Source organism: Euwallacea similis, chromosome 14 (genome assembly GCF_039881205.1).
Source record: "Euwallacea similis isolate ESF13 chromosome 14, ESF131.1, whole genome shotgun sequence".
Classification (NCBI taxonomy): domain Eukaryota; kingdom Metazoa; phylum Arthropoda; class Insecta; order Coleoptera; family Curculionidae; genus Euwallacea; species Euwallacea similis.
The window spans coordinates 1,645,836-1,658,975 of NC_089622.1; the positions used below are offsets into that span (position 1 = coordinate 1,645,836).

Sequence of the window (13,140 nt, forward strand, 5' to 3'; positions counted from 1 at the left end):
CTGGAGGACTTTATAATAGAATTTAAAACATGCCTGTCATACTGCATGAAGTTGTGAGTAAAGCAGATTTTTTATGTTTTATGCCAATGCCACAAAGTTCTTTTTCTCTAATCGGTTATATTTTTCGACTTATCATGATTTCAGACACACATAAAGCGTTTTCTTCCATTTTCAGAGAAGTTAGATGTTGAGCACCATCTACCCATTATCAGTGTCTCCCATACGTTTTTATGAAGAAGACACGTACTGCACAGTTTCTCGTGCCGAAACTTTATTCATTGAACTCCTCAGTGAGGCGGTTTTGAGTTACTTCCAAATTCTTAAGTATCCTTGATTAGGCTGGTCCGGAACACTAAACTTTAAATAAAGTTCCTAATCTAACCAGTCTAAGTGACTTTCCAATTATCGAAAGTTTCAAATTCATATTCAAATCGGGTTTTTTCAAAAGTCTCAAAATTTTACGGTTTCGTCGATCATCTTGAGTTACCTTAAAAATATTTCGAAAACTGCTCATCGGGTCTTTCTGTATCAGTTCAAAATTTCCTGGTCTTGTATTATTATATTTTATAGTTCATTTTTTAAGTTTGGAACAGTTATGGCTACATAACCGCACTGTCAATAGTTTGATTATGAGCTTCATAATCATACTGCCATGATTGTTTTTTTCTAACGACAAATTTTAAAAATGATTCCCAGTTCTTAAATATTGGACATTTATTATTGTTTTCGAGCTTTATTATAATTTCTCTGATTCAATTGAAAAAATAATATAAGTTACACGTTTCGTAAGGACATTGGAACCCTCATACATTACCACCTCGACGCTTTGCTTCTCGTTTGGCAAACTAGAACTTGTGAGTCAATGTGCTGTCTTATGAACCTTAATGTCCTAATGTTAATGTATTAATGTAGTATTATTATATTTCAAACACGTATACAAGTTGATTTTTTTTAATTAGTGTCCAATTCAACTCTAGAAACTCATACTTGACCGCGTTCCAGAGACAACTCCCTTGCTTATGAAACAAATACAAATCCTGATATTTCTTGTTTCCAACTTATGAAACATTGCACCATTTTAATTCTCCATTATCTCCTTGAAAGCTTCTTATTAAGAACTCTTATCGCAGTCCTTATCATCCCAGAGGTAACGGCCTTTTAACTTCCTTTTGTTCTTCCATCAGACTGGTTTTATCTATCCAATTCGATTCCTGGAGACGATATTGTTTCTGCTCGGATAAGTCTTTTTTCCTGCAATGCAGACTTTACATGTGATTTTTTCTTCCAGTTTTCCGGCAAGGGGATTCCGGAAAATGCTGGTACGCAGTGATGTCTGGAACACTTGATGTGCGGGTAGCTCAACCAGAAACTGACGGCAAGGTAGGTTTATTCAACTTTAACTTTATATTGACTTTCAGGAGAAGCAGCAGGTGAGCTCGCGAATAAAAGTCCAAGCTTAAGGAGGATTCTCCATTATCTCTGGCTGATATTGATCCCCAGATAAATTCCTGAGATTAATTTTTTATAAGAATAAATACCAGAGTTCCTGAAAATAGATTTATTTCCTGGTAATTAGTAACAGTTATCCTGATTGATAAGCAATAAATGGCGTTATGGGAATCGGATATTAAATATCCATTAGTCCACAAACTTATTTCTGGGGTTTGGCCCAATTACCGCGTAATGGGGACAGAGGTAATAGCCTTCTATATCTGGAAAGATAGCGCCATTGAATTAACATTTTGTAAGACCATAATTACATTGTTTCGAGGAGAAATACAGCATCAGAAAACAAACACATAAACAAACCTGGAGTGCCCAAAGGCCCAAAGCAATCAATTTAAAGTGTGTATACAAGTCCCTACTTTTGGTCTTTTGGGACGATCGGTTTTGCAAAAAAAGTCCAAATTTAATACAAATAGGGATCGGTCATAGCTGTGGAACTGGGACTTACACTCCAGGGGTGTATTTAGATACTTTAATAATGAGGAGCTTTAAAGGAGATGTAGGCCTTCTTTTTATGTTGACTTATTCAGGTCCAGTTCTTATGGGATTTTTGGAATTTTAAAAGGAAAAATTGTGCTCACTTCTTGTTTAAGCGAAGACTCTAAAAGGGACCGAGGTAATGTTATGCCCAGAGGGCCACTTTCTCTGTTGTCATAGGGATGATCTTACATGACATAAATGTAAAAATGTTAGTGACGATTACTTTCATATTTATTCGTCCTTTTATTGTTTTTGACATTCTATACAAAACTAGGCGGAAATATATTTACACAGACTATGCAGATTCTAGCTATAAACGTTGAAAAGGAAATAAATATTTGTTTTCTTCACCTCTTTTCAGAACTTCCTCCATAGATTTTAAATTGATTTCTCTGCTTGTGAGTCCTCATGAAACATCAAATTCTTCAGACTTTGTGATATCCGAAGTACTGTACGCTATGAAAAAAATTGCCAGAAACCTCCCAGTGTCGGTTCTACAAAAAGGACTAAAAAGGACAAACTATAGCATCCGCATGTCTTTCATTACCTCAGCGTTGATAAAAGACAAAATATATTTTTGAACACAGTAATACGGACATTACACTTGGTAGATAATGAATGAATGTCAGAAATCGAAACCTTATTGAATTAGATACCTTGAATAGTATGAATACAGGCCAGCGTTGAATGCATTAGTGGTGTGCCATGTGTTTTGTATAATACTGAAAATGTGGTTTCTGTAATTAACAGTAAATTGTTATAACATGCCAAGCATTTATAATGCGAATTTAAATTGTAAATAGTCGTAGTTTAAAACGGTATTGCGGCCAGGAATGACAAATTATATAGGCAATATTTTAAGGGTTGTTTGCGCAACAAAGAAATTTATACTAGAATGAAAACAATTTCAAAATAAAAATAATATACAGGGTGTCCATTTTCCTCCCCGATGCACCATTCACGAGTAAATAAATAAAAATCGTTCAAAGTGTATTTTTTATTATTGCCTAATAAACAAAAAAAAATTAATTAACTGGAAGTGCCTCCCGCTTCAATACATTGGCTGCATCTTTGGGCGACTGCTCTGGTAGTCGCAGCAATATGCACTGATCGTATAGCTTGACAACATGCTCGATAGAAATTCCCCATAGAAATAAATCTAATAAAATAATAATGATCTGCTACCAATTGTCTACAGATGGCTTTATATATTGTTGTGGCGGTTCTTGCGTTGATTTCTTTGTCTCTGCACGTAAGTGCTCTAAAGTGTTTGGTCCTTTTTGCGACTTCCTCTCTCATGTATTTAGCATGCTTGTTAAATGTCATTTTATTGTCGACGATAACTCCTAGGTATTTGATGTGGTTGATCTCGGTCGTGTGTCCGTCTGTAGTTATTGTTGGTGAGGTCTGTTTAATCTTGTGCTTGTAGAGCAGAAGTTGGTTTTTGATTGGGTTGGGTGTCAGTCTCCATCTGTAGGACCACTGCATAGTGTTGTCGGTCAAGATCTAAAGTTTTTCACCGTTTTAACGGCACTTTTATCATGTAAGATCAGTGCGGTGTCGTCTGTGCGGTGCAGTATATACGTTGTCTTGTTAATTTCCTCTTTGTTTGGAAGGTTATGGGTGTACACATTGTATAGGCATGGGGAGAGAGGGGATCCCCTAAAAATAATAAAATAAACAAAATAATCAAATATCGAATACTAAAACGCAGAAAAGAGTTGAGGCTGCCTTCCTTTTTCATGGCTGTAACAGAAGTGTTCTTCGTTTCTTTGAAACTTTCATCTGCCTAGCAAATCTAATATTTCAACAACGCAGTTCTGGTTTCTCACTGCATTCATAATCATGTGGATTCTTATCCAGCTTGCATCTTTAATCCTATTCCCAATAATCCGCCAAATGGATCTGCCATTCTCAAGTCGTTTCTGGCAAACGCAATTAATAACGCCCCAGCATCTGATATTCATTAAATCCGGTCCGCTGAAATTCCGTTCCATTTTCGAGACCATAAATCAATTGTAGCTAATTAATTTTAATAGACTATCAGGAGATTCAACCGTCGGATTTCTGGAATGAAAGCACATACCTTGTAATTATTATCTCTTTGCTGTTGTTGAAACGAAGTCTTTTATGCCAGCCGGAATCAACTCGAAAAGATCAAAGAGGCAGTAATACCAATCCAGGAGATCTTGCATTGTCTGATTCCTGTTTAGAATTTTATTACTTTCAGATATATTAGAAAGTTACTAAATTCTCCTACACATCCGTGCGAACTTATTAAATGAGAACTTGCAGCAGCCTTTAAATGTGAAAAGTGACTTTTATGCCTTTCCAGGAAAAGTTCTTTAAAGTTTTACGTGCCTTTAAGAACATTTAAAGCCAATTCCGCCAGTGATTTTACTGGAGGTTTAAAATTTAAGCTTCGATAAGTCCAAAATTTATGGTTCGAAGTGGTTTTCTGATAACGAAGACAGATATCGTTTTGTCTGTATTAATCGACTTCTGTATGACTGATATTCATTGCGTTATCTCCTCATGATACCAGAATGATAATCCTTCAATAACCTGATAAACAGGACTTATTTTGCTAAAGCCCCGTGCCAGTACGTGTTTCTTGATTGTGCTAAAATGTTTCCTTTAAACTGACCTTAATAGCTTATGAGGTATATAGCGGAAATTGATCGATGAGGTGTATGAGGAAATGGTGCAAGTGTGGGAAATACGAAATCAAAGTTATAGTTGAAGACGTAAGTGACATTTTTCATTGAAAAGATCATTAGTTATTATTTAAATTTCCATTTTCGATATCGAGAAAATTTGTTGAGGGGTCGTGAAAATATCGAATTGTAGTATTTAGCATTTTTCAAAATCTCATTATGGTTATCTCGAGAATTTATGGCCCAAGCTCTACAACGTTTAGCAGACTCCTGATTTTTGTGATTTTTTGTTATTTATTGCCAATATAGGGAACTTTAAAGACATCATGTGGCATTGAACGCAGCCAAGTAGCTGATCTCAATAAAAATTACAATTTTTTTTAGCCCTTAGACGCTCGACCTTAATATTTCACGAGTTTCCTTTTTTTTTGATGTCTTGGGACGCCCCCGATTTTTTGGTTATTCATTAAGAATTTACGATCAAAAGATCTCTAAGGGCAGTAAACCGAACTTTAAAATTTCTTCATTTTTCTCCGTTACAAAGCCGGGCACGATTGGTTTTATTATATTAGCTAATTTGCGGTAGGAATTTTTTACAACCATGAAACTGAAGTTCTCTATATTTAAAGCTGCGAAGTAAAGGGTGACCGATCATTTGATGGCCCCCGAGATCATCGGACTTAAGCGCATGTGATTTTTTTTGTGGGGGTATTTAGCGCATGTTTACTCTCATCAACCTCGTACATTGCCAGAACTGAAGGAGGCCATCGGGGAGGAAGTCGCTCAAATCAACGCTGAAATGATGGCTGGGCAATGGCTGATTTTGTGCGAAAATTGGAAACCTGTATTCAGGCGGAGGGACACCACCTATCCGATATAATTTTTCACACGCTACCAAATGGCAAATAACAATAAACTATTTTACGAATTATAATTAATTTTTTTGTTAAAAATAACTGTGTACGGCTCATTTCAAAACCGCCAGGTTCCCGCCGGTTACACTTTATCATGTCCGATGACCAATTTGGCCACAGTAAGGGCAGGACCGTATCGAGTGGAGAATAAGGCAGAACTCATTAACCAATATTTCAGTGAAACTTTTCAGTAATTTGTGTTTCCTGCCTTCCTGATGCCAAACTGTCCGTTACCCCAAACATCGGACAAATAAGTTCCGCCTTAAACCTCTCCATCATGTGGTGTCCAAATATGCGTAAAAGGCACCGAATTAGGGCTTGATGCTAAGCAACAGATAAACTTGCAAAAACACACGCAGTTAATTTGCTTTTCGTAAAACACTATCTATAATTATAGGAAACGTGCGCTAACATTAACCCTTACGTTTACATCGAATCCATTAACTGGCTGAGTCACATAACTTTACGTTTTAAAGATACCTAAAAATTAATAGTTTCGTTGAAGCCAGTGTGCATGGCTAAAGATAAAAAATTATTTTTAACGACGTCATTAAATGAGGAATCGCTAGCTGCAGCAAATGATAGCTGATACTATTTAATTTGAGTAGCTTTAAAGAATCGTGACAGTGAATATTAAACATGCAGTGCCGCCGGAATAAAAATCTATTGATGGTTGCAGGATTAGTGCTGCTCAGCTTACAGGTAAAAAGAATCGTCTATTTTTTTTAAGGACCAAAAGTGAACGATATTTCCCTCGTGCAGGGTTCCGCGGGTGCAGACGCAGGCCTGGGGCAATGCAAACAGAAGTTCCTGGAACACGCCAAGACCCTCGATTTCAACCATTTACCTCAGTGTTTGGATCAGAGTAAGATCAGTGAAGCCCGAGAAAGTACCAAAGTTTTCGGGGAGCTGTTCGGTAGTTTTCCAGAGGAGTGCAAACTCGGGAATATTAAAGGGACTGAGGATATTAAAAAGTGTTTCCAGCAAGCAGCTTCGCAACTCATGGCCCATACAGATGAAGTGAGTACTCAAAGTCCAAGGGAAAAAGCGGAAATTGCCAGAGTTTTGGTTTTAGATTGAAGCTGGCATAACCAACGGACTCAAGGCCTTGGTGGACGGTTCGAAAACCTGCATCGAGAATGCGGTGGAACAACTTTCAGGGTTGGAGGATTACATTGCCAAGGGTTGTCCTGACACTGAACCATAGATTAAATAATGCGAATTGTAACGTTTCGTTTACTTTTACGATAAAAAAAAGAAAAATTACCCAACCTTTGTCATCGCGTTGCAGAGTTCGGAGTTCGAAGTTATTATGGAAAACAATACAGCTGGTGCTCAACAGCTCGAAATCAACAATATTGCCCTGGAGTTTCTGATTTATGGCATTATGACGGCAATATAAGTCGTAACTAGAATTGCGGTAACTACTTACTCAGGGAGTCCAATTTTTATTTGCCCCGAGTTACAAGCTTGATCGTGAGTAATAAAGAACCCGTAATGAACCCATGCTTGTTACATTTTATTTCAACTAATATTTGCGACAAGAAGGTATATATATATATTTAAAAGAGCTAAATTGAGTTATAAATATTTGAGGCTTAAAGTTCGATATTTTCGGAAATACGAGCGTGAAAAAGTCTAGAAGAGAGATTTATTCCGAAACGGGTGTTGCTCTATTCGCATATGTAAAATGAATTTTTCATTTGAGCAACAGAAAGAAAGAGGAGGAATACTCAAGTGGGAATACGAATTGCAGAACGATTTGCTCGCCCTTTGTCTTCGTGAGGAGGTTTAAAATGGATTTGAGTCTGTTGAGAATTCAGTTTTTTAAGGTGGAGAAATCACATCTGATGGGGAGAAAAGATGGCGCTTTATTCTTTTCAATACCGTAAGGCCCCTAATAATGATATATTTTCCCCGGATAGAGGAATAAATTTCGACGACAGTACGTCTTATTAGACTTCCCAAAAATGCGAGAAACACATAAAAGCATTATCCCACAGCTACCACTCAATCTACAACTTTTAAAAATTCATCCCACGATATCCCATAAACGATTTTTCTCAATCTCAAATGTAGCTCTTACTGACAATACAAAACACCATTCGAGTGGTTTCTGCGACTTTAATTTTCTTTTTATTACCTATGTAACTGCTATAAATAAACTCGTTTGGCCTTCGAGAATATTCCGGAAATAGGATAAACTTCTCATCGTTAAGCACGTTCAGAGGAAGGTAAGATCCCGAAGAGTTCCAAAAATTGACGTCACAAAGCGGAAAATTCCCTGTGTCTTGCACTATTTTCACGTAAGATATCTGAGTGTCGTTCGATGAAAGGATAAATTACGCACTTTCACACTAGTTCTTTTTTTTATTTTTGGGATTCCTGTGTATTATTTGTATTTTAACGTACATTCAATCTCTTCATACTTACGCAAGTTTCTGCTCCCTTAAGCGGGCAGGTGTCTCAAAGGGACTCATGCCGGGATCTTCTTCCGGCAAGGTGAACGCTGTTAATTGTGATATTTATAGATATACGAATTTCGAAGTTACGACTATAAACATTTCTGAGGCTATGAGGAAAACACGTCCTCCCAGATGCGCAGACCTACAGACGGTGACTCAGAAAAAACGCAATAGAATTAATGAATTCTCTACCACTTCATTTTGAATTTAAATGTAACTCCCCAGCAATAATGATCTAAATTGTTAAGTGGGCTTCCAAATGCCATTATTTCTCCTTGCAATACCAATTAGATTAGTGCAAATTTCTCTATTCCCTCATCTTTCAGACGGAGATTAAAGAAATTGTTGTACGAAGCCACTTTCTACACTGCCAGGGGGCAATTTACATGTTAATTGCTAGTTTGGATCGTTTAAGTTTTAATTAAATTTTGAATAACCTTCGGTTAGATTTGTGGAACTATCTTCCCTCAAAGGGGGCTGAGGGAGACATTTACGTATTCAGCGCGATTCGAAAAACCTAGTGGTTGGAAGCTAAACATTATTATTGAGTTTTGCTGGCCATAAAGGTTATCGCATTGTAATGGAAATGGTGGTTCATAATTTAAGGGTGTAATTATACGGATGGGTGATTACGCGAGAAACTTGGGACGTTCGATCTCGAAATGAAAAAGCTTTTTTAGACGAATAGCAGCCTTTAAATCATATATTTACCTCTCTTTTCAGACCAACGTGACATTATGTACATTGGGAGTAGGAGCCACCTTTGGGGAGTCCATACTTCAGGATCTACCGAGGGACACGACCGTCGTAACTCAAACCACCTGCGAATTGCTTCGAGTCGAACAGCAGGATTTCAAGCTAATTTGGGAGGTAAGTAACTGCCAGATTTTTCCGTCTTCTGTCCCTGAGATAAGGGTGTCAAGTAACCATTTTTCAAGTGGATTAAAAAAACTCAAGAAACCCGATGGGAAAGTTATTTTAACTTTCATTCCGGTCGCGGATTCCTTTTTCCAGAAAGCTTATTTAAATTAATGCAAAACACTCTTGCGCCTTAGAGAGGAAAATGAAATTAGGAATACTACCCTAATATTTCCCTGGAAATTTTAATTGCAGAGTGGCCCTTAAAAACCACAGCAGCTTCCATGTTTTAGTTTAAGTAGACAGGTACCAACTAGTGCGGTTTTCTGTTATCTCTCCAAACAGCGACTTTTGGCGGTTTGGAAGCATTTTTCATGGGATTCGAAACATTCAAAATTGGTTTGTAAATTCCTGCAGTCACACGATTACCAAAAAGTCAGACCTTTCTCACAATCCGAAAAACTCTGCTGTCTTTAACACGTTTTGATGAATTTCCCAATTTTTCCAGAAATTTTGCTAACTCATTTGGATAGAAAGTTGATCTCATCAGTTCTCACCGCATGAATTTCCATTTTTCCATTAGTTTGTTCACCGTTAAAAGCAATCTTTTCTGGAATTAGAATCATCTTCACTCAAAAATGGACAATTTTAGTAATTATCCTACCCGGCAAATTGGGGAAATGAAATAGATGGGTTTAATTGCTCTGTTAAAATGGGGATTTATGGCTGATGGGAATTAGAGGAAGAACACCGGTTTAAGTAATTAAGTAATTGATAAATGAGATTTGGATAAAAGCATATTTCTGCGCGAAGTTTTTAGGCCCTCAAGGAGATCACCAGGGGATGATAAAACTTTAGGATGACACAAAAATTTTATTATTTTTAAAAATTTTATTAAGCAAATGAAAGTCGTCGAAATACCAGGAAATGTATCCGAATCATCACCAGAGGCATGAAAATAGCGAATTAGGGAAAAGAGAAAGACTTTTACATTTCAAAAACGTTGAAATGTATGTAAAACTTGAGTTAGTGATACCTACATGGTTCTGAAGGCAGAGGTGAGGGGCACTTCAGAAGTTCTAATTACTCTAGTTGGTACCATCACCTGATCTTCCATGTAATCAATTTTAAAAATGCAGCAACTTCGATAATCGTCTGGAGAAACAACTCTCTTAAGTTCTACAGACCTAAAAGATTCCCATCGGTATAATTTTAGGGCAACTGCCTCGTATATCGAAATCCAGAGGTCAATAGAAAGACATCTGTTACGGTGATAATGTGATTCCTTGCCCAAAAGGCCCCAAATATATTTAACATTTCGTTACTTGCGCAACACAAATTCAACGGGCTTTCTCTTGGAGTTTAATTGAGAAACAGAATTCCTCTATCATTGTCATGTATTGTAGCGAAGCTACATGGAATAATTAACAAAACAAACTTTCCGTAAGGACTTCGGCCTTTGACAATGTAACAGCAGTGCTTGCTTAGCAAATTAAAGTCATGCTACTCGATCTTAAGTTAGTTCCCTGGTTATTTACATAAACTCGATCGTGTTTATTGAAAACACCTCCTTGGAATAGTAATAGGGGACACGGTTCCTACCTTCATTAAGAAGCGTAAATTGTTTTTTTGAGAATTACTGCGCGATTGAAATTTCGAGAGAGACTTTGGAGAAGTTTAATACCAGGTTATAGTCCGAAGCCACAGAGTGTTCTGGCATTAAATAAGTCTTAAGAAAGCTGCAGCTCCATTTGTTACCATGCTGAATGGACCCAAAGTCCTACAGCACAGATGTTATGAATTTCGCTTCGGTATCCTCTTCGCTGGTTTAATTCTTCTCCAACGTGTCAAAAAAGGAAAACCTCAGAGCACTGGACGCTTAAGGAAAATCGTGTGTCCAAAAACTGCCCGATGTTGGACAAAAAATTTCTCTCAAAAAAAGAAAGAGGTGCATGGTGTTAAGACTCATAAATATACCTGTGGTGCACATAATTTAGGTCAGGTGCTAATTGTTAGTACCTGTTTTACTTTCTTAATAATTAGTTTATTTATAGGTGTATTATAATCTGGTTGTTGTCATAGATAGGTCTGGCAAACCACCAATTATTATTATTTTTTAGAGTATTTGTGAATAGTTACTTTTTGTCAAATTAGTTTATTTAAGTAGTTGTCAAGATTTAATAAAAACAGTTCTTTACTACATTCGCGATCGTCAACATCTTTTAACCACAAGGACATACCTATTATCAAACACCGCCGGTCCGATTGATTTGTCAACATGTAGGTCCAAATTTAGTCTGGCGGTCATTTAAAAATGTTTACCGTGATGGTCGATTTATTTTATTTCAGTTTAGTCTAGCCTATAAATATGCCCTTTTTATCGGTAATTGATGAGCCTGGGGAAAAATTTAATTACGTCTCCTTTTTCCTTTCCCAAGCTGATTTCTTGAGGGAAAATCTAGTTAGGTTTGAGACGCCACACGAAAGGTCTCATTCTCTAACTCAACTGGCAATCTACTCGATTTCTTAATAATAACCCTCCGTTAATTAGTATTACGCGGTGAACTACAATATGGACTCAGTAATGCAACCTCAGTTTAAAAAGTTAGAGTTATCATTTCACGAGTAGCAACTCTGAGACTGAAAAACTCAGAGTGGTCCGCGAGTGAACAATCCAATCAAACTTAACTGCCAGGAAGAGGCAACATTTGGCCTTCGAGCCGGGACGTACATTTAATCTCTCGAATCTCTATTCAAATCAGATCCTTCCGCGGACCCAACACATATGAATCAACAATGGAAAGAGAAACAGGAATACTGCTGGTTAGTTGAGTAGATAACTTTGCTGCACTGAAGCTATTCTTTTCCTTGGGACACTATCCAAGGGCCTTCCGGGGCCGAGGTCATCGCAAAACTTTTATGTGATAAGTACATTTAAAAAACTCTGGAAAATGGCGATTTTCATGTCGCTTCGCATGGGCGGGTACATCTGTGTAGTTATCTCAATTGAACTCTGAGAAGTTACTGGCTTCCACCGTAGAAAATCACCACATCTCCTCAAACTCCTCCTTATGCGGCAACTAACGAAACAGTTTGCTCAAGATAGGCGTCTACCGTTTAAACAAATGTTTCCCCTTAAACAAACCTAAACAACAGTACGCAACAATTCTATCAAACATTCCGAAACAAAGCAACTAGTTTTCAGCCGTTTCCAACGAACGAAATTCGGTAAACTTCATTTAATTGGAAAACTTAAAGCTGTGCTTTAAATCAAATGTCAGATTAATAAATTTTTGTCTTAAAGTTTGGGACTAGTTGTATGTAGTCTTTAATTGAACTTTAAGTTTGAGAAATTCAGCGGTAATGGAAATGTACTTTTAATGTGTTCGAATTGTTTCCATTAATTTCTATTACACACCTAAACGTTTGCAATAATTACTATTGAAATTCGGATAGGTAACCACACCTGGGTCTCAACGAGCTTTTATCATCAAAAACGTCCCTTCGCCCCCTTTAGCGAAACTGACAATCTATTGTCTATAGGGTGGGGCGGGGCACAATGACGTACGGGGTAAGATGACGGACTCTCGTGATCTAAATATCAAAAAGATGTTTAATTTGACGGATGACAGTTCTTTGAAACATTTATGTACGAAGTTGTAATTTAAGTCAATAGATGGCGATTGGATCTGTTTTTTTAGTCTCTAACCGCAAAATAAAAAATTGTTTGATGTAATAAACGTCAACTTGAAAATAAGGGATTTTTCAACAAAAAGGTAAGTTTTGATCAAAAGTATTCTTATGTTTCCAAGAGATTCCTTGATAATTAAAATGTTCTGCATGTGTCGTTCTAATTTCGAGGTTTTTTTGAATTTTTACAAAAAATTCTTGAACACGTTCTACACCGGGGGCAAGATGATGCGGCCAAGATGGCCAACTCGTCATGTTCTAGTCTTAATGTCTTTTTAACAAATGGTGGGAAGTGATAAGCGTAAAAATGATCGATGATTCTGGCAAGAGGACCATTTAATACCATTTAAAAAGCTTCCGTGATAATTTCCCCACCGATTAAAAAACGCTTAGAAGACGAAGAAAAACGGAAACGTGGAAAAGAAGAAAGAAACAGAGGAAAAGAAGAAAGAAAACAGAGGAAGATCAACGCGAGCTTTTAACCAATAAAAACGAGCCGCACCAAAGCATTTAATGTTAAATTTAATTAATTTTTTTTTACATTTCGCCATCTTGCCCCAATGTGGACGT

The 13,140-nt window shown here is 37.1% G+C and overlaps 2 protein-coding genes across 5 annotated transcripts in view; both read left to right on the forward strand.

The window, feature by feature from the left end:
* The window catches only part of Epac (Exchange protein directly activated by cAMP), a 72,625-nt gene that overhangs the window by 34,721 nt on the left and 24,764 nt on the right, over nt 1-13,140 (forward strand). For 2 of the 4 annotated variants that reach the window (XM_066397136.1, XM_066397138.1), the window contains 2 exons: nt 1,289-1,380; nt 8,746-8,892. In XM_066397136.1, coding sequence (XP_066253233.1) covers nt 1,289-1,380; nt 8,746-8,892 — 239 coding nt within the window. Of the gene's footprint in view, nt 1-1,288; nt 1,381-4,473; nt 4,734-8,745; nt 8,893-13,140 lie in introns of those variants that run through there. The other 2 variants (XM_066397137.1, XM_066397139.1) reach the window with 2 other exon arrangements.
* Nucleotides 6,090-6,823, forward strand: LOC136413560 (uncharacterized). The gene is made up of 3 exons (XM_066397186.1): nt 6,090-6,259; nt 6,320-6,577; nt 6,633-6,823. Exons 1-3 carry the CDS (start codon nt 6,197-6,199, stop codon nt 6,762-6,764), a joined length of 453 nt encoding a protein of 150 aa, XP_066253283.1. The 5' UTR covers nt 6,090-6,196; the 3' UTR covers nt 6,765-6,823.

Excerpts from the sequence above, each read along its gene's own strand:
- LOC136413560 (XM_066397186.1), top strand. The coding sequence starts at position 6,197 with ATGCAGTGCCGCCGGAATAAAAATCTATTGATGGTTGCAGGATTAGTG. Across the intron at positions 6,260-6,319 it reads TAGTGCTGCTCAGCTTACAG|GGTTCCGCGGGTGCAGACGC; the intron begins GTAAAAAGAATC and ends TCCCTCGTGCAG. Across the intron at positions 6,578-6,632 it reads TCATGGCCCATACAGATGAA|ATTGAAGCTGGCATAACCAA; the intron begins GTGAGTACTCAA and ends TTTTGGTTTTAG.